The 25,510-nt window shown below is 34.7% G+C and overlaps 2 protein-coding genes across 2 annotated transcripts in view; one reads left to right on the top strand and one right to left on the bottom strand.

Annotated features, from left to right (window-relative positions):
* The first annotated feature begins 1,197 nt into the window (after positions 1 to 1,197).
* On the top strand, positions 1,198 to 5,646 carry LOC126812400 (nicotinamide N-methyltransferase). Its single transcript, XM_050538778.2, has 3 exons — positions 1,198 to 1,806; positions 2,060 to 2,264; positions 4,744 to 5,646. Exons 1-3 carry the CDS (start codon positions 1,656 to 1,658, stop codon positions 5,165 to 5,167), a joined length of 780 nt encoding a protein of 259 aa, XP_050394735.2. The 5' UTR covers positions 1,198 to 1,655; the 3' UTR covers positions 5,168 to 5,646.
* Positions 5,647 to 9,018: 3,372 nt separating this feature from the next.
* Positions 9,019 to 25,510, bottom strand: part of LOC126812398 (vitamin K-dependent gamma-carboxylase) — a 43,985-nt gene continuing 27,493 nt past the window's right edge. The window contains exons 4-16 of the mRNA XM_050538775.2: positions 25,171 to 25,336; positions 22,538 to 22,616; positions 21,877 to 21,983; positions 19,383 to 19,546; positions 18,662 to 18,846; positions 14,518 to 14,640; positions 13,882 to 14,013; positions 12,883 to 13,034; positions 12,129 to 12,310; positions 11,574 to 11,704; positions 11,122 to 11,272; positions 10,129 to 10,285; positions 9,019 to 9,757 (exon numbers count right to left, since the gene is read on the bottom strand). Of these exons, the coding sequence (XP_050394732.2) occupies positions 9,634 to 9,757; positions 10,129 to 10,285; positions 11,122 to 11,272; positions 11,574 to 11,704; positions 12,129 to 12,310; positions 12,883 to 13,034; positions 13,882 to 14,013; positions 14,518 to 14,640; positions 18,662 to 18,846; positions 19,383 to 19,546; positions 21,877 to 21,983; positions 22,538 to 22,616; positions 25,171 to 25,336 (1,853 nt within the window). The 3' untranslated portion in view covers positions 9,019 to 9,633. The remainder of the gene's footprint in view (positions 9,758 to 10,128; positions 10,286 to 11,121; positions 11,273 to 11,573; positions 11,705 to 12,128; positions 12,311 to 12,882; positions 13,035 to 13,881; positions 14,014 to 14,517; positions 14,641 to 18,661; positions 18,847 to 19,382; positions 19,547 to 21,876; positions 21,984 to 22,537; positions 22,617 to 25,170; positions 25,337 to 25,510) is intronic.

Below are 25,510 nucleotides of genomic sequence, written 5' to 3'. Positions count from 1 at the left end.
TGAAACAATAGTTCATAGTATTGCATAATATTATATATACAAAACCACCTAGTAATAAAATATTTGGGGAAAAAAGTGATGCGTTTTCCATGGCGCTCAGTATATTATTGCAAGGCAATACAGTAAACACGATTCCAACATGATCTGTCATCTCGTTACAACAACTCAAGAATATCGTAGTAATGGTTTTGCCAAAAAATAAGAATGGAAATCGGAGGATTTTCATGGTGGTGGTGACTGTCAAATACAATCTATTCTTTTAATCAGGTAGAAGAGATCCACGAATGATTCCCTTAACTGTCCAATCAGTTTCCCATAGCGACATCCAAACCGTTGTCTGCATAAGGCCAGTGGGTAATCAGCTGGTCCAAGATGACATTTAAGATGACCATCTACTATTAAAAATGGCTATTAGCCATTTACTCTTCACATCTGTGTTGTAACTGCGATGTTAAAGAAATAAAAAAGTAAAAAAGAAATGGTGGTGTAATTCATCTTATGTAATCAAAAAAGATATCGCACATGATTAATGCTAACCTTTAAGCACGCACAAGCCCGGGGATGGTACATGTATATGAAAATACATGTACCCGATAAATCTTTGGTTTGAAATTGGTTATTCTGCTATTTTGGAGCATTCTATGGTGGTACTTTTTTACAGTTTATAAAACGTTAGTTGTATATCTCACATGGTTTGGATATAAACTTAATGCTACGAACTACAGTATGAAACTGTCCTAGTTAACTAGATCTACATTAAAACCCATCAAAGCTAAATGAAGGGGTGGATGCAGTAACATGAACTTCGTGTCAAAGGGGAAATTGCACACCAACTGCACCTCCTTCTAAATAACATAACGGTGAAATCTGCCACCTCCATCATTATTTTAATTTTCAACACAAGCTAAGAGCAGGCCATAAATTATATTTTTACATATATACAGAATGAAATAAAAGTTATATTTTATTTTATTCAGGAGTGTTGACTTAATTAGTATCATATTCAGTTTGCGCATGTCTTGTCGCCCTAGTGTAATCAATATAAGAGGTTGGGGGAAGACCACCATTAAATATCACTCTAGCTGTAGTTCTAGTTCGTCTATTTATAGCAATTCCACCCCACCCCCACCCCCCTCTCTCTCTATCTCTCTCTCTCTCTCTCTCTTTCTCCCCTTTTGCGTGCCCATTTTTGTTGATTTTTGGTCTATGGTCTTGAATGGACGAAGGGGGTTTGAATTAACATTTTCTGCCAGGTTTGGGTAAATCTTCATGATTTAGAGACGGAAGAATAATATACAGAGTTAAAAGGTTGGTTATGGTTATATGTACGTCGAATAATTACATGTTTTTAGTATGCTACTTAAGGTTGTGTATCTCAAACTTTTGGTGATCAGCCTCATAAAAATTCTGGTGCTAAGACATGACCATTTGTTTCTCTGTCTGTAGTGAAAAGCATCCAGCCCAACGAAAATTTGGGGAAAAGTTGGAGCCGGGCAAAGAGACCAAAATGAACATTGACGTCAATGGGAAACTTAGTGGTGGTCTATCTCCAGTTGAGAGAATTCAATCCCAGCGCGTTTATAATAATATAGTATCCTCTCAAATGTGGGTCGGTGGCAGTTGTGGGCTAATAACCTCAATAGTATCAAACTGCAATGGAAGATAACGTTCTGTTCGGTGAACATTATAATACGCATTTTGATCCTGATGTATATGTTAAATCTTTTTTTACTGTTTTGGAAGATACTGTTGAGGGTGGATTAGCAGCCTTTATATTAAAAGGTCTACAGGATGTTTTTAAATCAGGTCAGTAGTTTTGTAAGTAACATCGAGACGTTAATATAATTGATATGGAAGCCTGTTGTCGACATTTTATAATCTCGACTTCATGTGTGCGGGAGTGTTGAACTTGAGGAAACAGGATGATAAATCTAGAATCTCACGCCGAGAACGCGAGATTAAATTTTTACTCGAATTCTCGCACAGGAACTTTAACTTTGAAAGTATTTACATGTATTTTGCACTGAAATGTTATGAATGCTGAATTTTTAATCTTTAGGTGATGTTAAGGGCACACGACTACTTGACATTGGAACTGGTCCTATTCCACATTCAGTTATTCCTGCAGTTCCGTTTGTTCAAGATATATACCTAACAGACTTCTCAACGGTTAATAGAAAATATCTACAAGATGCTTTGTTTGGATCTGGTAAACAAGACTATGAAAATGTATATGATTTTTTTGCAAATCTGGGCGATAAAAGGTAGCATTATAAATTACTTTTTAACAAAGAAATAATATACAATCTTTAAAAATGGAATTTGCTGGGACATATTCGTATCAGTTTTTGTCGAAAATTGACATCTCTATATCCTCAAGTGATTAGTAGCTAAAACTTTTACATTGTAACAGTATCACTTTAATCTAACGATGCATCATTTGCATTTTTCGCTTAATATCAAATTTCTAACGGCTTAATAATGTACGCTAATACAGTAGAGGTCGATGAAATTTCAACCAATATCTTACACAATATTGTACTTTTCCAGCAATTTATTTCGCTAAAATGACACAATGGGAGTTTAACTGACAACGTGTAATACCTGTATTCGCATGTGTTAGCCCAGAATACATATACATGTATACATAATACCCCCGTGGCGATGGAAATTGGTGTTAGAGCGCGTCAAGATCGCCATAACCGTGGTAGAAACGCCAGCTATCGTGCTGTGGTCTCCATGGTCGCCAATGATCGCCGGGTCACGCGTTTGTTTTGGGCATGAACTGGAAAGCTATGAGAATGCGACTTTTTTTCAAGTTTGTACGACCGCAGCAGCGCAGTAAGGACGCCACGCCGGTCTGACGGGGGCATTAGGAGGTATTTGGTCACACAGCAGTCGTTTACAGCAGTGTCATTTAGCTCTCGATTTGACCACATTTACTAAATTGACGAGCATTAAGTCTTCTGGGCCACCCTACTTTTGGGTAGATAGCATTTGTGACTTATTTGTCATTATATTCAAATCTCATTCAAAGGATCTAAACCTGTAACTCAATATTATCCATAACATTCAAAACTACAACTGCGATGCAGTGATGACGGGTTTCACTGCTGCCACTTTACTCTTGAACTGACAACATCATAGCGTTAAACAGATTTCCTTTGCAGAAATGTTATAAAATGGACGCAGAATTCACCAATAAATTCAGCAATATCAGATACATTTTCAGCGATTTCGGATAATTACTGCCAGAGTTGTGGCCCTTGATCACTTCAAAAAATCTTGTGGGCACTCTAGAGGCTAAAGTTAATATCCGATTGACTTTAAACTTATACGCAGTGTTTGAGGTCATGAGACGAAGAATCTTATTGATTTTCAACGATTTCCGATAATTACTGCCAAAGTTATGGCCCTTGATCACTTTGAAAAATCTTGTCAAGGCTCTAGAGGCTAAAGTTATCATCAGATTGACTTCAAATTGATACACAGAGTTCAAGGTCTTGAGACGAACAAGTATATTGATTTTTAATTAATTTTTATAAAGTGAACAGCTAAATCCATGATATTAAAAGTTTTGTATACTAAATGTTAGCATGGGGCAGAACTTTATAAAAACCAAACAAATACTAATGGTTTTCTGATAATTACTTAATGACTACCGGTGATGTGTGCAGTCGCAGTACTGATTATTTTCATAAGCGCAGAAGTGTTTCAGCCGAAGGATTTCGGCATTAATTTCGCTTAAAGTTGCATTTCGAAGTGACGTTTCAAAAGTACTCATCATATTCATGAAATCAAAAGATTCCCCGAGATCTTGCTAAATAAAGGTGTAAGCTAAGGGGGGAGAACTGGTGCAAGAGTGTTTTGATCAGTCATAATTATTAGACATTCAATTGCATCGGTGGCTTTAATTGGTCGATAAAACCAGGTTTTTGCAAAGTAATTCATTTTGAATACGCAATTTATGTCCATCGGCATAATTTAATTAGTGTGTTCTGGTTTGATAGAATCTTTCTGTCGACTAGCTGTGTTGGCGTGTGCGCGCTTTATTTGCATATCAACGTCGTTGCTGCGTGTATATACTATGCAGAAAGTGTAAATGAGATGTGGCTGAGCTCAAATTTTATTTATATTAAATGCATTGGATGAAATATTCCGGGGATATAGTCACGTTATAATAAATAAAATCGATTAGGCAATAAAATATATGTGGTTCGAAATACTGCGGCTTTTTAGATTTCACTTTGTCGTGGTCATTAGAGTCATTTTGACTTTATAACTTTAGTAGAGCACATAGCATTGGTAGGACGAAGAACCGATGAGGGGTAAGCGAAATCGCCATTGCCCGAGCAAAATTAACACACTACATAGTGTTTTTTACCCGTCTTCATTAGCCCGGTTGGTACAGAAACGTAGGATGTTTCATTTCTATTCTCAGTGCAACAGTGAATATATACTAAACTAGCCCTAGTCACAATTTTATTTTATACGATGTGCGGTAACTTAACCTGCAATATTGAACCTGCCATAACCGAGTCACATGCAATGTAAAAATTTCATGCCATTAAAAGATATGGGACGAAAGACCGAGGTCCCTTGTACACATTAGCGTGCACGTAAAAGATCCCTTGGAAGTAGATATAAGAGTAGACTGTAGTGCCGCTACCCGGGTACAATTACCCACATAGAACACAGAACAGTAGGACGCTAAACCCCATTTCATTTAATTTCTAATTTCAGTGAATCGTGGAGAAAACGTTCTGACGATTTGAAAGCCAAAGTTTGTGGTATATTTCCGTGTGATCTGTTGCAAGATGATATTTTTGGCGGGTCGTCCTTCCCCTTGTTTGACGTCATCACATCAAGTCTCTGTATCGAGGCTGCTGCTCCAGATGTAGAAACGTATGGAAATATTGCCAAAAAAATATCAAAATATCTTAAAGTTGGTGGGCATTTGGTTATCGTGGGGGTGCTGGGCCAAAATTATTATATTGTTGGAGAACACAAATTCTTTTCTGTGTCTATTAGTGAACATGAATTGAAATCATGTTGGGAACAGGCTGGTTGTACTATACAGGGTTGGAATCATCTAAAAGGATCAGAAGAAACTGAATACGCTGATTTGGGTTCTGTTTTTGTTATGGATTGTGTTAAAAAATCGTAATTGGAGACTGTAATCATTTTCTAATTTTACGCTGCCTTCACGGTTGCGTTTTCTCTTAAATTTAAAGGGACCTAATATATTTGCTATTTTGCAATCTGATTAAAATACAGATTTATATTTCGTTTCGGTTTTTTTTTATATACTTTCGATGGCCTACACTACATGAAGATCTGACAAGTTGTGTCAGTGGTCGTACGAGCGGCTTTTGATCCTAATCCATCAGCGTTGAAGTTTCTAGTGGTTTACCCACAGTCCCGTTCATGGCACGACAAGGAGTCGCCGTAACAGACTGTTTCATTGGCTTATCCCTCACTTTAACCAAAACGCCGGTAATATAACAACTCTTCCAGATCCTAGTGTAGTAAAGACAAGTAATTTTGAACTATAAAAAACGAAACGAAATGGGATCTGTGTTTTAATCAGATTGGCTTTTTTGGTGTGTTTCTCAATTGCAAATAAAATTCAAAACTTAAATGAAATGAATCTGTCTATTTATTGCAAATACGCTGTCCCTTGCGAGGCCCTTCTTCCTACACCACTGACAAAGAGCAACCACACCGGAAAATCAACTAGACAGCAAAATTTCAGAAATCGTCTATGCTGGCTTTTCGAGATATATTACCGTAAACAGACTAAAAATATGGGGAAATCGGGTTAGGGTAGGCTCGCTGCGCACACATTAACTTCTAAATTAGCTTTGGTGGCTCCAAGATCTTTGTTTCACCAAATGGACAGCTGTGTAAGGTGTGAACATGCCACATTTCATTAACTTTCTATATTGGCGTATCGAGTTATATCATCGCAAAGTTACTAGTACCCGGATTCGAGCTCACGCTGCATCACAAAGCACCCAAACAAGCTTTGGTGGCAAAATGTTGGGGGTTTTTATTTCACAGAATCAAGGGATGAATAATAAACTACTACACTGAAAAATTCCAGAAGCCTCCTATGCTGGCAGGCTCACTGCACACACATTAACTTCTAAACTAGCTCTGGTGGCTCAAAAATCAGCGATTTTGGCTAAATTAAATAGTGTCGGTCGGGGGACTTTGAAGTTTGGCCTAAGAGTGTGTACTATGTATTGGGTGATAAGACGCGTGCTGAAATTATTGACATTTAGAATGGATACGGTGCAAACACCAGAAACCACAAACTTTTCCTGAAATATTATATATACTAAACAGCAAAAAAAACGACTTACTAGATGGATAAAAAACAATTCCAAGGCATTAGGGGAAAGTTTAGAGTCTGTACACAGTCTATACATTAGTATCTGGTGTGTCCACCGCGTGTGTCAATAGCGTCTGTACATGGAGTGGACCAGACGATTGGTGACCCCCATTAGCACCCGAAATCACACTCTCAGAAACGCCTGGCGCAATCCATCGGCTGTGTTTGGTCTCGGTACGAAGTTATTAAGTCTCCTCTGAATTTCATCCCAAAGATGTTCAATCGGGTTTAAGTCCAGACTGAGGGCTGGCCAGTAGATAACGTTGACATCGTTCTGCTGTAGAAAGTCCCGAGTAACTCTGACGGTGTGGGCATGGGCGTTGTCATGCTGGAAAACGTTGTTTCGGTGACGTGCGAAATGTGGTATGACGTGGGGTTTGAGAGTTTGTTGTGATGCCGCCTCCTCTCCCTGGACCAAGATTTTGGAACACCACAGGATCCACTCTCTTGTTCGGGCCGATTCCACCCCAAACCATTATGCTTGGACCTCCCCATGAGTCTCGTTCCATGACGCATTTGTTGGAGGCCCGAAAGCGTTGCTGACGCCTGTAGATGGTCCGAACATTGACCTGGAAGTGATTGGCAACGGCTTGGGCAGTGTGATCAGCGTCGAGTCTTCCAAGCGCCTGGTTCCTCTGAGCTGTCTTGAGTTGTGGCATGCTGCTGACGTTGTAGTGTGAGGATTCAACCAGGTATGAGGGTGCATTTTATAGGGCTGGTCCCGGTGAACAGCACGTGCAGCAGGAGTTACATGAAAATCATGGAGAACACATTACCATCTCAGAACTCAATTCTGAGTTTTGGAAGGAGCCTTATTGCTCAGGTAAAGTTGGAGATGTGGTCACAAATATACAATAAAAACATTTGGCAAGTTTTATACAATGCGTCTATTCAGAGTAACATACCAAGCTGACGTTTCTCTGAAACAGAATGTCCTAGAATGCGGAAAATAACTCGGGGACGGATCTACACCACTATAGTGATTATCTAGGTTATGAGTAGTTAATCGAAAATTTTGATAATGATACCAACCAATGTTGTAGTTGCGGCTGCTGTTATTGTTCAGATACCTTTGGCCTCCCACGAGTACCTCTATATTCTGGTTTTGATTACTGTTATTCACTATAGAGTTATCTCCCCCGCACTCAACCTTCCCATGCAAGCTGGTTACCTGTTTTAATCTTTCATCAATTGATAATGTGTTGAGAAATCCCTCTCTGGTCATTGCTGGATTGGCTTCTTTTTGAGCTTTTGAGGGAGTGTGTCTATTCTTCCCGTTCAATCAAATCTCTCCCAAGTACAGGAACATTACTACAGCCCTTCGTTTAATCTGGGGTTGTATCTAAAACTTTGGACAGTGATTTAAAGTATTAAAAACGGCGAAAGTATTGTTCGTCTTCAAGCAGTATTGTTTCCATTGAGCCGTTTTGGTAGCCTCTTTTGTCACGCAATTAGGTTTTCTGAAATATTCCGCTATGCAGTGTTTAATTGGGCGCAAAATTTATCGTAACGTTATGTAAACATATCTGGGGCCCTGTTTAATTGAGTTAGGTATTGGGTTGTTAATCTGACTATTGACCAGTCATAATTTGGAAAAGAAATTTGCTTTCGTTACAGCAGTGTTTGAGTTGGATTAGGTCTAATCAAACGAAACACTGCGAGGAGTATGGATAGAGGCTAGTTCTCATCGATACTGACTGACCCACGAGGTTGGACAGGCGACCCTACTCCTTGTCACGTACAACCGGGGATTCGAAATCACGCCAGTCAACTCAATGACAGACTTTATGATACAGCGCGCGCACGTTAACCATTCAGCCTCCCACCTCCGTTTGAACCTATTAAAACATGAATTTGGGTATTGAAAAAATAAACGAATAGTATACGTGATGAATAAATTTCCTTTTTGATATATTGGGGTCTGATGGTCACGTTTTTTGTACCATTTCTTTGCTTGCTTAAAAATATTTCCTGTCAAAATCATGTACATCTGATTATTATTACATCAGTAAAACTAAAACATAGGAATTGTATTTGGTACTTCATATGTTGTGTTAGATATCAGTTTCTGTGTTTTAGCAAAGTGACCTCTAGTTTGTCCCAGGGCACGTAGGGCACGAAGGGTCCTGTTGCGGGCTCCGACTGTGACTCATCGGGTAGGACAGAGTGACTCATTCCGAAGGGCCCCATGATGCATTTTTTTTTTTTTTGAAAATCGCATTACCGCAGCGAGTTGAAGACCACTTTTCTGTCGGTTTAGGTGGGAATTTGTTATTGGCAATAGAAATGGTGTGTGTGTGTGTGTTGTGGGGGGCACTGAAGTCACAGGTCCTTTTCTGAGATTCAGGGGCCCTTTTCGCGGCCTTGGGGGCCCCTTCAAAGGATTCATGTCATATTGATGAGAATAACTTTGGAGTTTATTATACATGTTCCAAAAATATGAAAAGAATTAGTTTGAGTTCCCTATCTCTATTATTACAACACAAATGTGTCACTACTAATCAGTAAAGAAAACTCAAGAGATGGTAGAAGAAAACCTTTGGACCTAAGGCCAGTAGTCAGCCCTTCTTAAAAACCACTTGAACGAACCACCAGATTAGCTATTAACATAAAAAAAAATCTCTTATTAATATATATTTATTTCCAGCATATATACAATATTTACATACAGTGAATAAAATTAGGATTTCATAAATGGAATAGCCACTTTAATCAGTGCATATACAAGTAGGCCTATGTACATAATATATTTTATTAATTAAATCAATGAATTTCCATGCAAACATTTAATTAATCCTTTTACATTTGTATATATACATATGTTTAAAAACATAACAGATCTATAAATAACATTTACACTCATTCCAATATGTTGTGTATTTGCCACAAACTGACTAAATGTCTGACTCGTCTGTCAGATCTACTAAATATTTATATTAGCACATTCAATGATTATTTTCATTCTTTAGTATCAGAAATTACAATAAATTTCTATAACTATCATTAATGATTCTCTATAATTGTCATTCATTGCCATTATATTTAGGATTACATTTCTCTTTTTTAAAACATTTGGAAGCTGTCAAGTTCCTTTTAGGTGTGTTGAAGGCTTCATATCTTTTTCTAAATGTTCACATTTTGTCAATATATAATCTTTTCAGACAAAACAAAAATTAGGTCAGTTAATAATGTTTCCTTGAATGGAATGTACAATAATGGATGATATTGAAGCATTATTATAAGTCAAAATCAACACTTTGAATTATAGAGTCCCTCTCCAGTGAATATGTATCATTTAGGAATTCTTCAAAAGGCCTTTGTGAAAGAATACTATGTAATGCTCCTGTTGTAAACCTGAAACTAAATATACAATGAATATTGAAATTAATTACTGTTCTGTTCAAACATGTTATATGCTTGCCAAGGTGTCCATAAGAAGAAGCATGTGCATTTTATAAAGCACTGTAATTAATGGTTCGTCTTTTAAAATTTAAACACAAATTTTTTTTTATCAAACATCCACCTCATCATTCACATGGGAGGTTATTTAGTCCCTTATTTTTTTTATTTTCTTAATAAGAAAAAAATAATATTTCTTGAAAAAAGGTGCTTTTAAGTAGTGGTTTACATTAAATTATATTGTACAAATCGTCTAGAAATATAATAGATTTAATTTTGAATACATTATATTATAAATCCTTCTAAGGGCTTTAATTAAATGATATACAAACCTTCTAGAAAATATAATATATTTATTTTTAATAAATTCTGTTAATTTCTCCAATAAAGTCTGTTCTTCTTGTTTTTTCACAGCTTTTTTAGCAGCCAGTGCTTGCTTATATTGAGCTAATAATGGATCACTTTCAAATCTTGACAGAGCTTTGTCCGCTGTAAGCAAAGACAATAATAGTCAATACATAATCCAAGAGCCATATTAATTACTATCATCCTGATAACTTGGTATCTGCTTTAGATACAGGAAAAGTCAGAAAATTTCTGACCTTCAATATTGGCCACAGATGGGCAAGAAACTTTGGTCCATGTTTTTGATGTAATTTCCACACCTTCAGTGGTGTGTTATTTTTACACCTATTTTGTGGATGCTAATAAAGAAGACAACACAACAAATTATAAATATATCTATCAAACTTTATTCACAATCTTTAAATTCATATTCTCTGTGGCCAATTTTTTTTTAATTAAATTTTATTTTCAACAACTTTACAGATTTTGACATCATAGTTGAACTTCTTGCCTGAGAAGATTGCTTTATTTGTGTTCCCATTTTTTCAAAACTAATGGGGTACAATTATGAAAGTTGCCAAGTGCTGGACATTCCTTGCAGATAAATGAAATGTGCGATGATCTTCATATATAAACATGACAACAAATATTCTATTTGTTTACAATGATATGATAAGATGGTGATTTTTGGCTTTATGATATGTAACAATAATGATGCATTAAATCACATGCAAGCATTTTATTTTTCACACAAGCTTTGATTTCCTTCACAAGACAGTGTAATGGAATCAATTAAGTAACTTAAATGTATAATAAAAGTTGTCTTTAGAGTTTTTGTATAACACTCACATATTAGTCAGTATCAAACCAGTCATTTTTGTCACTCTCACTATTGAAAGAAAGACTGGAACCAAAATTCAGAAATTTTCTATAAATTTAAAATTATATACTTTCACACAAAATATAAGTAAAATACTTACCAATTCCAATATCTAAGGTACCATTTACTGCTTTTTCATATTCTATAAGATTTTCCATGAAATTAACATCTGTAGTATTAACATATATATACATATAACATGAAGGAGTACTGGATATGGTATGCACATTGTGGAAATTTCCTGCAGGCACCTGAATGAAAAGAAAATCCTTTTATATTACGATTAAATTCCTTAAAAAAAAAATTAAACAGACAATTCCTTAATTGCAGTAAGCTGCCGAAGATCAAATTTTAGGCAGTTCAGGTGTCAAATGGTCTTCTCTTTTTCAAATCCCAATTTAGCCAAATGAAGCCTTATAATTAGTTTTTCAAATTTTAAGTGCAAGGTTTATCATTTTATTCTTTGTTTTCTATAGCTTCCATAAAATGTTTTGTAGCCTTGATATTGAATTAAGATTATATAATACAATTAGTAAAATAAAGTTACAATACCTGCATGCTCTCGCCTTCCATTAATGTATAATTTTTATGTTTATCTACCAACTCGACTAAAACTTTTCCTTTTAAAACTGTTATACTGGTATTGCCTAAATCTTCCTGTACATAATTCTCTAAATATAACCCTTCAATAAGTAAAAAAAAAAAGTATTAGGCCTGTATGTTAACATAGGCTTACGGAAACAGCAATTTTTATATTAAATAAAAAGATATATATTAGTTTAAGCTTAAAAATGAAATATCAAGTTTCAATCGTTTATTGGGTAATGTTTGTAAAGACAGAATAATTGCAGACACAAATATTCTTAATGCCTATTGAAGATGTACATGCACTGAGTGACATGGAATCAAGAAATAATAAAAGATACATTTGAAGATAAAATGAAATGGGGTTTAACGTCCTACTGTTCTGTTCCGACTGGGCTAATGAAGACGGGAGAATAAAATGAATTGGATGACAAAAGATAATTAGTTTATGAAGAAACAATAATCCATACATATGAAAAACTAGTTACAACACTAATTTTTGAAATTATTATTAATTATTACCTGGAAAATCGGCAACAAACACTACATCTGCTGATTCTGAAGAATTAACTGTTAAACTTTTTTCTATTTCTGCCAGTTTTCCTCTCCAATCAGATAGATCTACCAATAAAGGCATTAACCAGGGAGTTTCTTTTAGTGGACTCCATTCTACTGATTGTATATCGACTTTAGGATCGAACATTCTACAAAATAAATTTAATATTCATATGATATCATTCAAATTAGTATTTCTAACAATATCATATAACTCATTCTGATAAAGTTCAAGGCTGAGAGCAAAGAAATTAACCAAAGCAGAGGAATTGGGTTACATCATGCAGTGGAAAACATTACATAATTTCACATGCACACAGGAATCTATAGAGGTGAAAGAAAGGTTAGGTTGTGTGATTTTGCACTTTGTCAGAGTCGGGTGAAACTCTGTATGCCTAGATGACAGATCCATTACCTACAGTGTAATATTTTAGAACCAACAAACCTAGCTTAAACACCAGCAACATTAGGCTTAATAGCACAAATATACATCGTCCTTTAAACTAGAAGTGACTGAATAACACATTTGGGTGAAACTCACTATGCATAGATGATAAATCCATCAATCATCCTAGCTTTAACTGCAACAACCTTATGCCAAATAGCACAAATACACATTGTCCTTTAAACTAGAAGTGACTGAATAACATTAAGTTACTGACTAACATTAAGTGATAGAGTAACGCCCATAAGAATTATTAGTTGTAAATATAAAACAAACCTCTGTTGAAATCTCTCATTTAATGATTTCCAGATATCAAAGTGTAAAGCTACATTAGTGATATTATATGTTTTAAGATGACCAGCTATACATTGAGCATGTTGTTTTAACATATCTGCATGAGAACTCCATCGTCGCGATCCAACCCAGGCCTGAAATGATTAAATAAATCCAATATGAATATAACTTACATTTAAATTAAAAAGTTAATATTCACATGTCTAAAACTTTGATACTAAATAATTTTATAACAGATTATACCAACAAGGATATTTATAAAACAATAAAACCACATCACTGTTGACATGTTCTTGGTGTTAAATCTTAAAGAGAAACTTATGGGAGATTAGATAAAGAGTTGACTCTTCTCGATATAATGGTTAAAAAATAGATAACGTAAATAAAATATGTTGAAAATTTCAGTCAAATTGATCCACTCTTAACTGAGATATTAGCTTTTGAATTTTAAGCCTAGCCTCGATCATCATTCCTAAAGTCGGTACGATAAAAAAAACATAGTCTCGATTATCCATTTTTTGATTTAATCATCAATGAGTGTTAAGCAGATCTGATTCAAATCCAGTGAAAATCTGACACATAAGATGACATCGAGAGTTGATTACGGATTGGATAAGTTAATTAATATCTAATTAATAGTTTATATAACATTTCAGGCCTAAAGAAAGATCTGCAATAGGCATATTTAGCTCTTGCATAAAGTATGTTTAAGCTTCATACAGACGCTTAACTTGAAAGTGTGTCCCTAATTCTTCAATCTAATTTGGATAGGTTTGTTGGTGAATCGTTCAATGGTACGTTTGGAAAAGGCAGAGGGTAGCAATATAAGAATTTGGGAATTTTTCTCCCAACTGCACATCATATGGCTTAATGTATAAACTAAAAACTTTACACAGTATTTAGCTCTTCCATATTTAAAACTATTACAGGGTTTCTTTTCATTGTGGATGAATTTAATAAATATTTCATAATAAATCCTACCTCAGGATTGAGATAACCAGCTTCTCCCGTATCTTTATTAACATAGGTTATACGAATATGTTGAACAGACCAGGAATGAACCATCATATCCCATGAATAACCATATAAACCATTTGTCCAATTATTATAACCCTACAACAAAATATAAACCGACAATAGAACAACCTATGGTATAAGTTTAAATAATAGAAAATATTTTAAAATGCTCTAAAGATTATGAACAAATTATGAATAAATTCTTACTAAATCACAACCAAAACTAACTGAGAAGTATTTGTATGCTTATTGAAATGAAATGGGGTTAAATATCTTACTTCTCTACACCAATTGAGCTAGTGATGAAGTCAAGCATACGCAATACAGTGTACTATGGGAAAAATTTTGCTTGGACAGCTGTGTTTTTGGCTACTCTTCATTGAATTCAAACTGTTAATGGAACCGAAACCGAGATCTCCTGGTTAGTGAGTGAGTGTAATGCTCACTGAGCCAATGTAGCTTATTTCAGTAAAATTTGTAAAAACAATGTCAGGTTCAGTTATAGTTAACTTCTGAGACAAAGAACTAGACACTTAATGAAATAAGAGTTATTAGTAGTACAGAGTTTTCAAATGTTGTAGTATTTTTAGAGTAGCCTACCTTAGTTATACCATGGGAATATGGTAGGATAAGTTGTAATATAATAAACAGGAAAGTAAAACAAGTTGATATCTTGTGATATAATGTTGATTTGGTTGGTGGAGCTTTACCACATTTCATCCCCTAAAATTGAGAAAAATCTTAGGTAAAAAAAAAAATGTGTCAAGGGAGATAACTTCTGAAAGTAATCAAAATAAAAAAATATACCAGTAAACTGGTTTATTCCTTAGAGATATTATTATAAAATATATACGAATAAAAGAACAATAACATTTACCAATTAAAGACTGAGCCGATTTTAGTGCTATAGAATCCCTTGCAAACTACAATATATTGTGAAAGTTGAATCTCTGATAGGAATATCAGTCCAGAAATCATTAAATTCTGCTCAGCTTTTACAAAAAGTATGACAAATTGAAAATTCCATCAATCTATGCTGCTCCCTATGTACCAAGACAGATGCCATCTTTATTTGCTGTGAATCTAACTAAGGGGCCTGTTTGAAATCTGATTGAATCCAAGTCTGGAGATTATCTAGCATTGGTATTTAGATTTTGTTTTTTTAATTAAACATACATTATGCAAGAGCTAAATCTGATTATTGCAAGTCTTTATTTAGGCTTCAGATGTCATAGAAATTATAAATTAGATCTTTATTTACACAACAAGCACAAAATCAACTCTGTAGACCCACGGATGGCTTGGATTCGGCTTGGATTTAAACAGTTCGATATATATATGAATTTTAGATCGAGGCTAAATGATAGAGTGTACGAAGCGAGGCCGCTGTTGAGCGAGGCGGCATGTCAGTAAATTTGATTGAAAGTTCGATATATATACGGCCTTGATATTATGTTTAGTTGTGGTTAAAATGAGAGTTTGGATGTCGGTATTATACGCACTTTTGTCACTTGCGTTTACAGAAAAATTATGGAAATTGATAAACATCGCAGCTAACATCACCCCAGTTGAATTGTAGCCCCATTGGATCACTGTTTCCTATATGTCTGCTTCGGGAGTTACGTAGGCCTACCAGTTACAGTACAAGAGTACACGCAGCTAACAAGAAGTCGGCTATAATTATGCCTCATTGATTTGGTCCATTCCTTTCAAACTTTCGCTTCTTATCTATATATTAAAAGTCTTATTTTTAATTTGTAGTAAAAATAAATGTGATACAAATTGAATTGCAACCCCGTCTCAAACTGAATATGCTAACGGTACCACGGCCATTGAAAACGTTACTTGATAATCGAGATTATGTAGGTGGAGTAAACGCCTGTCAATCAAACGATCGGCCATTCTCGAAGAAGGTGAAGACAGAGTTGACTCCTACTTTTAGTCAAAAATTACAATGGTGATAACTTTGTTCAGAATAAAGTAATCTGACTGAAATTTTGAATATATTTTTGAACTGATATAGCAAGCATGGCCATTAAAATCTCCCATAATGTATCTTTAAATTTTAAATAATCAATTTGCGTACAGTGTGGATTAAGCTGTGAGGAATTTAATATTTTTTGGAAAATGCAAATCATGCATCACTATACATAATCAACAACACAAATGGTTTTTCAACTACACACATAGAAAAAAAATCCATACTGTGACAAGGGAGGTAACTCTTTCAGAGTAAAGTCGCTGGAGTTCTAAACATGTTCAGAAGTTCTAGAACCAAGATCTAACAAAGCTTTTTAATCAATCTTTTCTTAATTACTGGTTTGTCTAGACAGAGTAAATTTATTTAGACATCTTGTTATATATTTATATTGTAATCAGGTCAATATTGACATTTTCATCCAGACTTGTTTTTCACAATTTCTAAGAAAAATTGTCACCATTTAATAATAGGGTAAAATAAACTGTCTACAAATTTGTAGTTCAGATAATAAATCATCATTTATCTATGTCAAGACCTTTAAATTCATGTCTAAAGTTTCAAATCAAATGCAATATTAGATACTGATGACGCATTAACATGTTGAAGTTTTTTTTCTGGCGGGTAAAATATTTTCAATTTACTGTTATTTGACTATACAATTACATCTGGGTGTTAAATTAAATTGTATGCCAAATTTGAGACTAATCTTTCAAACCATCACCAAGATATAGATTTCCCAGGAGTTTAATAAATACCTTGCTTGAATTTCTGTTGCATTTCTTCAATTTTCAACAAACTATTATTGGTAAGTCTTTAATTTGGTGTTGTATTTCTTATTTATTTCCAAATTCTACTTCTTTTAAAATTATGATTAGGTCTAGTACTGTACTGCATATTATGTATAAGCAGCATTTTACTTGCAAAAATATCACAGGCAGCTTTATTTGTAATTTTACGATAGGTTGCCAGGCAACAAAAATATCACGGACAGCTTTATTTGTAATTTTACGATAGGTTGCCAGGCAACGAAACATACGCCCACAGCAGCTAAATCGTACGGGCAGTCAACAAGTATTGTCGCATATTTTTACTTTTTTTGGTAATGAAACATTTATAATACACTAAAATCTGATTAAGATTAACAACTCATTAAGTAATTATCAATCTGAAGTCAATCGGATGATAACTTTAGCCTCTAGAAATGAAATGAAATGAAATGGGGTTTAACATCCTACTGTTCTACTCCTATGCTGGGCTAATGAAGACAGGCATACGCCATACAGTGTGCTATGAGGGAAATTTTGCCCGGGCAGCGGCACTATCGCCTACTCTTATATCGAATTCCAACTGCCAAGGGATCTTTTATATGCATTCCAATGTATACAAGGGACTCGGTTTTTCGTCTCTTCCGAAGGACTAGACAGCTGTCCTTGTCAGGCCCTCCGTCCTGCATCACTGACAAGGAGGAACCACGCCGGAAAATCTGGATGAACTTTCTCGGCCAATGCAGGGATCGAACACCCGACCTCCAGGCTTTAGCCTCTAGAACGTCACAAGATTTTTCAAAGTGATCAAGGGCCATAACTTTGGCGGTAATTATCAGAAATCGTTGAAAATCAATAGGCATCTTCGCCTCATGACCTTAAACACTGTGTATAAATTTAAAGTTAATCGAATATTAACTTTGACCTCTAGAGCGTCCACAAGATCTTTTGAAGTGATCAAGGGCCATAACTCTGGCAGTAATTATCTGAAATCGCTGAAAATCAATAGGATTCCTCGTCTCATGACATTAAACACTGAGTATAAGTTTAAAGTCAATAGGATATTAACTTTGACCTCTAAACCGTCCACAAGATTTTTCGAAGTGATCAAGAGCCATAACTCTGGCAGTAATTATCGGAAACCGTTGAAAATTGATAGGCTTCTTCGTCTCATGACTTTAAACACTGTGTATAAATTTAAAGTCAATCGGATATTAACTTTGACCTCTAGAGCGTCCACAAGATTTTTTGAAGTGATCAAGGGCCATAACTCTGGCAGTAATTATCGGAAATCGCTGAAAATCAATAGGATTCCTCGTCTCATGACCTTAAACACTGTGTATAAATTTAAAATCAATCTGATATTAACTTTGACCTCTTGAGCGTCCACAAGATTTTTTTGAAGTGATCAAGGGCCATAACTCTGGCAGTAATTATCTGAAATCGCTGAAAATCAATAGGATTCCTCGTCTCATGACATAAACACTGTGCCTAAATTTAAAGTCAATCGGATATTAACTTTGACCTCTAAAGCATCCACAAGATTTTTTGAAGTGATCAAGAGCCATAACTCTGGCAGTAATTATCGGAAATCTTTGAAAATTGATAGGCTTCTTCGTCTCATGACCTTAAACACTGTGTATAAATCTAAAGTTAATCGGATATTAACTTTAACCTCTAAAGCGTCTACAAGATTTTTTGAAGTGATCAAGGGCCATAACTCTGGCAGTAATTATCGGAAATCGCCGAAAATCAATAGGCTTCTTCGTCTCGTGACCTTAAACACTGTGTATAAATTTAAAGTCAATCGGATATTAACTTTGGCCTCTAAAGAGTCCAGACGGACGGACGGGGGCGACGACAATATACGCCCACATTTCAATGTGGGCGTATAAAAATGAAGTACAAGGTCAAACCAGGTATCAAGTCAAACCTCGACATTGGTTGTCATTTAGTTCTAAACCAACTGAGTAGTAAAATATTGAGTAAACAAACCTACTTGTTGTTTATTATCTTCAGATTTGACATCATCTTTACCATAAATACAGTGACTACTAGCATGTATTTCTTCTTCTTCTGGTGTAAACAGTTGTAAACTGGTAGGAATCATTTTAAATACACGTCTCGGCCAATCAGTGTGACAAAATAATACTTGTGTTGCTAACATCATCCATGGAAACATACCTAAATTAAATACAATATAATTGACCACACGAAAATAGTCAATCATTGGCCGCTGTTTGCCTAATTGGAGGAATAAACAATTCATTGATTTTCCAAGTGTATTTCTAGTAATCTTAGAAGTCTCAACCCAATGGAATATCTCAGAATCAAAATTTCGTCTATACTTTGTACAAAACATTTCTATTCACTTAACATAATATCTTTATTAGATCATAATATGTATATAAATTACATCACAAATACAAAGTAGTGTCCATGAATTTAAATATTCTAAATCAAGGACAGCTGTCTAGTCGTTCGGATGGGATGGAAAACCAAGGTCCCATGTACATATTGGCGTGCACATAAAAGATCCCTTGGCAGTTGGAATTCGATATAAGAGTAGTCCGTAGCGCCGCTGCCCGGGCAAAATGTCCCTCATATCACACTGTATGGCATATGCCCGTCTTCATTAGCCCAGTTTAGGAGCAGAACAGTAAGACGTTAAACCCCATTTCATTTCATTTCATTTCTAAATCAGTAAATAAATAATTTACCTATACTGAACATTTGAGAATTCATTAAATGAAAGCTGGAACAAACAAGAAATGCCAGGGGTCTAGTTTTGTCGAAGAAGAATAAAAAGCCAATAGATAAATCGATGGTCAGTCCTCCCAAATGTACTACAAAAAGGTCAATTTGCTCTTCAGTTAACATAAACCTGAAATAGATATATGATGTATAGACAGTTTCTCTGATGATAGATAGCACTGCTGATATCTCTGTACATGTAAGGTTTTAATACAACCATGGTTTGTTCCATCTCTCTCTCTTTCTCTTTCTCCGATCTGTGTTGAGTGTACTTAAAAACTCTCAGTCTCTCTCCCACTCTCTCTGTCTCTGAGAGAGTTTAAGTCTACTCAACACAAATCAGGGCCCTTATTCACGAAAACTTAAACTAAGATACAATCGAAATTTTAAGAAATACTGCAATTCGATTGACTGACCAGTAAAATCAATTTGCATATATGCAATGAAGTTGCAGTATTTCTTAAAATTTCGGTTGTAACTTAGTTTAAGTTTTCGTTAATAAGGGCCCTGGTCATTTTGGGACTGACAGTTTAGGTCCACTCAACACAAATCGGGTCATTTTGGGACTAACATATGGAACAATCTTATGTTAATAAATGTTGATAACCAAGAGAAAACCCACAAGGTTAGGCTGGTGACCCTACTCCTTGTCAGATCTAAACAATGTCACTTGCCAAATGACAAGCGTAGGTATTGGACCATTTGGCCACCCAACTCCCCTGGATAGTTCTAATGAGACACTTATGTTTCTTACATTTATAAGATTCTAATAAGAAAATCTACTTCAGAAATAGAGTATTCCTTTCATTTATAAAATTAAACTCCAAACTTTTTTAATTATAAAGAAGGGTTACAAATTGGATTGTACACTTTGTTCATTTAAGTAACTTAATTATATCAATTTCTAAACATGTAAACTAAGTGAGTAGCTGACTTCTGAACGCAAGTTGGACATTGACTGGCAAATACTAGTTAAATATGAGCCTTTTCTGAATATAAATATAGGTGTCTCCTTATACTTTAGATGCATTATTATTGAAATTTTCTCAATACAAAAAGAAATGTCTATCAGCAGCCAGTATCATGTTTTATGACAAAAGAGGTTCTGAATAATGCCATTGCTACAGTAGACATGAAAAGACTTATCAGCTGTTTTTATTAATGTAGTCTTAATAGAACTTTTATCTACTTCAAAATGGCTAAGTATAAGCTGTCGTTTGAAATATCAGAAATTATGATGTCATGTGAGCAGAAAACCGGAACAAGACATACTGTGTGATTCTATTTCATTCCATAAGTTTTGATAAAAACCCATATAAGTGCTTTGTTTCCTTCTATACAATATATTAATCCTGTTAACTTCGGTGTCTGAAAACAGTCTGAGAACTAAGAAACGATTTCATTAAACTAAACTACTGAAGGCTGTGATAACGTTGTTGCTTTGGCTACTATTAACAGCCTTCTCTAGTCATATTAACCTTTTAACCATATTAGAGCACTGGACAAACCGATATTCAATTAGCTTAAAGGTTAATGCTAGATTAACCAGAGAAATCTGCTCAAATGGGAGCACCACATGGGACTCAGTCATATAATTCAATAAATACTGAACTTCAATATGCTTAACAAGGTTTAGTAAGGTTTTATATCTGTTACTGTTTCTCAATGTTAAATCAATGATGGCTGGTGCTAATCCCTTGCAGAACAAACAATCTATATATAAATATTTCTATTAAATATTAGACATCAATAAACCACTATTGTTAATTTATTGGTCTGTGTGGCACAAATATGGCTCCTTTATCATAATATAATTACTGCCAAAAGCTATAAAGTTTGTTTAATTATGTATAATAAAAAGTAACCAAGAGAGAGAGATAGGTTTCACTGTTATTTTATTATAATGAGAAGAAAAAACAATTATCTATTATTGCATATTAAGTATGATAAATTAACTAAATATGTAGTGTGGAACAACTATATATTTTAATGTGTTCAATTACTAAATGCCATTCAAACAGAATATCTAAAGTCATCAAGTTTCTATTGCTTTCAAATCAAAATGCATATTTTTAGGCTTTTAAAACACTAGATGATATTCAATGTATTTTACCTGTTTATTAGATATACTTAAAAAAGACTTACTGAACAATTTACATGCATACGATCTTAAAAATAAATGATTGCTTTCGCAATGTAAATATCATAATTTACTGTTAAAAATCAATAAACTGAAGAGTACATACATCAGATGTATCCTCGAAGGTATAATTCATGTACCAATAATCAAAATAGATAAAATAACAGAATTTCTTTCGGACATGTAACATATTGACTGGTTGAAAGCTTAGATTAATACCAAGCAACTAGGGAGAAATAATATCTGGTTATATTCACTATTTCTAGACAAGCATCAAATTACAATAATCACAGTGATTATCTCAAACATAATAAACTTACTTTAACGGATCAAATACCCAGTGTCTGGAGAGATTCTGCATTGAATAACCATAAACCCAATCAAAATCTAACTTCTTCAAACCAGCAATAAAATATACTAAAAATACCTGAAATTATTACATATCATTTTGAAAAACTGCAGAACATTTTATTAGAAAAGAAAAATGATTGGTATTAAGTATTCACTTGATATAATTCAAACTATTTTTTCTTAAAGGGAGGGAGGGAGATGGGGGTTAACACCAACTCGAAACAAACTAGGTCATTTCGGGACTAACATATAGTTCAATTTTATTTCAACAAGATCTGTCAATGAGTTAAGCAATGTGTTTGCAGGGGTCAACTGTCCAACCTCATTGATTTTCTTTGGGTCATCTGGTTTCCTCCCACTGCTAAAGACCTATACCATATGTTACGCCTGAAATTAATGAAAGGTTCTGGTTTGTATTGAGTGGACATTAAAGCCCATTTCTCTCTCTCTTTCTCTAGCCTAATCAAGATGTCAATATCAGTCATCATGAACAGAACGAATACTAAATATTCAAATGAAATAGAAAATGATTGGTTTGACCAAAGAACACAGGTTAATTAACCATTACTAGATGATGGCTCTGGTACATGGTCTATATAATTCATCTTACATATTATAGTATCATCTTACCTGTAACCTTAACAAGGTATAGTTCCATAATGGTACATGGGTATTCCTCTTATTCTTCGAGAACAATCCATCTAATGACCTACAATTATTTACTAGTATCTAAAAATGGCACCATCTCTTTGATTATGGTCAAAAATAAAACAGTCTAATTAGTTTGATTTTGTGTGATGGTTTGATTATTAGGATAACCTTCTGTCTCTGTTGAAAATTTTACATCTACTGATAATGCCAGTGTTGAGATATAACACATTTTGTGTTCCGCTGTCGACACAGTAGCTTAAACATGCATTATGCAAGAGCAAAATCTGCTTATTACAAGTCTTTCTTTAGGCCTGAAATGTTATCTAAATTATCAATTAGATATTAATTAACTTATCCAGACCATAATAAACTCTCGATGTCAAGGCTTGCCTTCAATGTTGGCTGGATTAGATTCCTATATGCCGCTAACGGTCATTGATAATTAAATCCAAACAAGCCAACAGTGAGGCTGATGTCCCCCGCCGAATTAGGAAAATAATTAGAGGACACATATAAATTTATCACAAATTATCTTTTACAAAGTATTGAACAATCAAACAGTATATCTTTACTTATAGTCTAACAATCAAAGTAGGAGAGTTATTGTTTTCCAAAGTCTCGACCAATCAAATTGCGTATCGCTCTGCTTACCCTGAGCAGAAAATGCTCATTATCAAACTTAGTCAAGGTATTACTGTAATGAAACTATACACCAAGTTTCATCAATCTCACTTAATTAGAACTAAAGTTATCGTGTCCCAAAGCATCAACCAATCAAATTGCTTATCTCTGCTTACCCTAAGCGGAAAATGCTCATCTTCGAACTCCATCAAGGCATTGACCTAATCAACACATACACCAAGTTTGAACATTCTAGCTCAATTAGGAAGAGAGTTATCGTGCCCCAAAGTATCAACCAATCAAATTGCTGCTTACCCTGAGCAGAAAATGCTCATTATCAAACTTAGTCAAGGTATTACTGTAATGAAACTATACACCAAGTTTCATCAATCTCACTTAATTAGAACTAAAGTTATCGTGTCCCAAAGCATCAACCAATCAAATTGCTTATCTCTGCTTACCCTAAGCGGAAAATGCTCATCTTCGAACTCCATCAAGGCATTGACCTAATCAACACATACACCAAGTTTGAACATTCTAGCTCAATTAGGAAGAGAGTTATCGTGCCCCAAAGTATCAACCAATCAAATTGCTTATCTCTGCTTACCCTAAGCGGAAAATGCTCATCTTCGAACTCAATCAAGGCATTGACCTAATAAACACATACACCAAGTTTGAACATTCTAGCTCAATTAAAAGTTATCGTGTCCCAAAGCATCAACCAATCAAATTGCTTATCTCTGCTTACCCTAAGCGGAAAATGCTCATCTTCGAACTCCATCAAGGCATTGACCTAATCAACACATACACCAAGTTTGAACATTCTAGCCCAATTAGGAAGAGAGTTATCGTGTCCCAAAGCATCAACCAATCAAATTGCTTATCTCTGCTTACCCTAAGCGGAAAATGCTCATCTTCGAACTCCATCAAGGCATTGACCTAATAAACACATACACCAAGTTTGAACATTCTAGCTCAATTAGGAAGAGAGTTATTGTGTCCCAAAAAGTGTGACGGACAGACAGACGGACGGACAGACGGACAGACAGACGGACAGAACGGACAGACAGACGGACAGACAGACGGACGAACCCATTTTAATAGTCCCCTGCTTTCTTCGAAAGGCGGGGGACAAAAAGTGGATTATCGAGACTATGCTGTTTATATTAATGATTTTATTAATGATGACCGAGACTATGCAAAAATTTCACCCGCTTCTTTCTCGGCTCATAGGGGATCAATTTGACTGAAATTTTCAGCAAATTACCTTTACACTATCTAGTTTTTAACTATTATAGCGAGAACTGCCATCTCTTTATCTTATCTCCCATAATGTATCAATGTCAAAAATTAAACTAAAATCAGAAAACAAGCCAACTTCTGTTAAACCTTTCAAAACAAAAATTGAATTATAGAGCATGTCTAATTACTGATCGAAATAACAAATGAGATCTACCCAAAGAGTCAATATATATGGAGTAATAAAAACTGATCAGTATTTTTAAGTCTAAAGCCTGCCACAGACCAACTAACATTTGTTGGCGTCTAACAAAAGAAATGCTTTACACCTTTTTAAAGAATGTTCAATGCAAACCGACCAACATTTGTTCAAAAGAGACTGACGATGATGTCACATGATTGATCCAAAAATCATGAGTTCACAAAATGGTGACGACAGCCATTTCCATACCACATGATCGTTAATGAAACACTGACTGGATGTCCATATAATATGGTTCGCTCTTTGTAGAAATTCAACGCAAACAAGAACAACACAAACATTTGTTGGCCGAACAATGTTTTTGAAATCTAACATGTTTGACCTTGTGCTAACTTTTGTCCGAAAACATTGTTCGGCCAACAAAAAGTTTCAACTAATCATTTGACTATCAAAACAAAATGGTGAGAAATGGTAAGAAATTTGTGGTAAATGGGATACAAGATAATGGCATATCAAAATAATATACCTCAATAAAATGAAAGAAACTTACCAATATCTGTTAGCATCAGAAATGGTCAGTAAAAATCCCAGAATACCATATAAGTAACTATGATTGTTCCATGATGTTTTATCGAGAAAGAATATATACCAGTATGGTAGTAGAAAACATATACAACTAAAACGGAATAAAAACCCAACCATAATACCGGCAGCACCTAAAATTACAAAATAACATTTTTACCCATAATCATTTATACCTTGTATAATTCTTTGTACATGTGTCTCTATCTATAAAGTACAGAGAAGGTGTGGACTATCCAAAAGAAAATAGATATTGAAGAACATCTCAAGCAGATATCCATTTATTTCATACTTCAAAGCTAAACACA

Source organism: Patella vulgata, chromosome 2 (assembly GCF_932274485.2).
Source record: "Patella vulgata chromosome 2, xgPatVulg1.2, whole genome shotgun sequence".
Taxonomy (NCBI): Eukaryota; Metazoa; Mollusca; class Gastropoda; family Patellidae; genus Patella; species Patella vulgata.
The sequence above is the reverse complement of the archived record's forward strand: the minus strand, read 5'-3'. Positions and strand labels throughout refer to the sequence as shown.

Coding starts and splice junctions, on each gene's coding strand:
- LOC126812400 (XM_050538778.2), top strand. CDS start 1,656: ATGGAAGATAACGTTCTGTTCGGTGAACATTATAATACGCATTTTGAT. Junction 1,807..2,059: donor ACAGGATGTTTTTAAATCAG/GTCAGTAGTTTT, acceptor TTTAATCTTTAG/GTGATGTTAAGGGCACACGA. Junction 2,265..4,743: donor GCAAATCTGGGCGATAAAAG/GTAGCATTATAA, acceptor TTCTAATTTCAG/TGAATCGTGGAGAAAACGTT.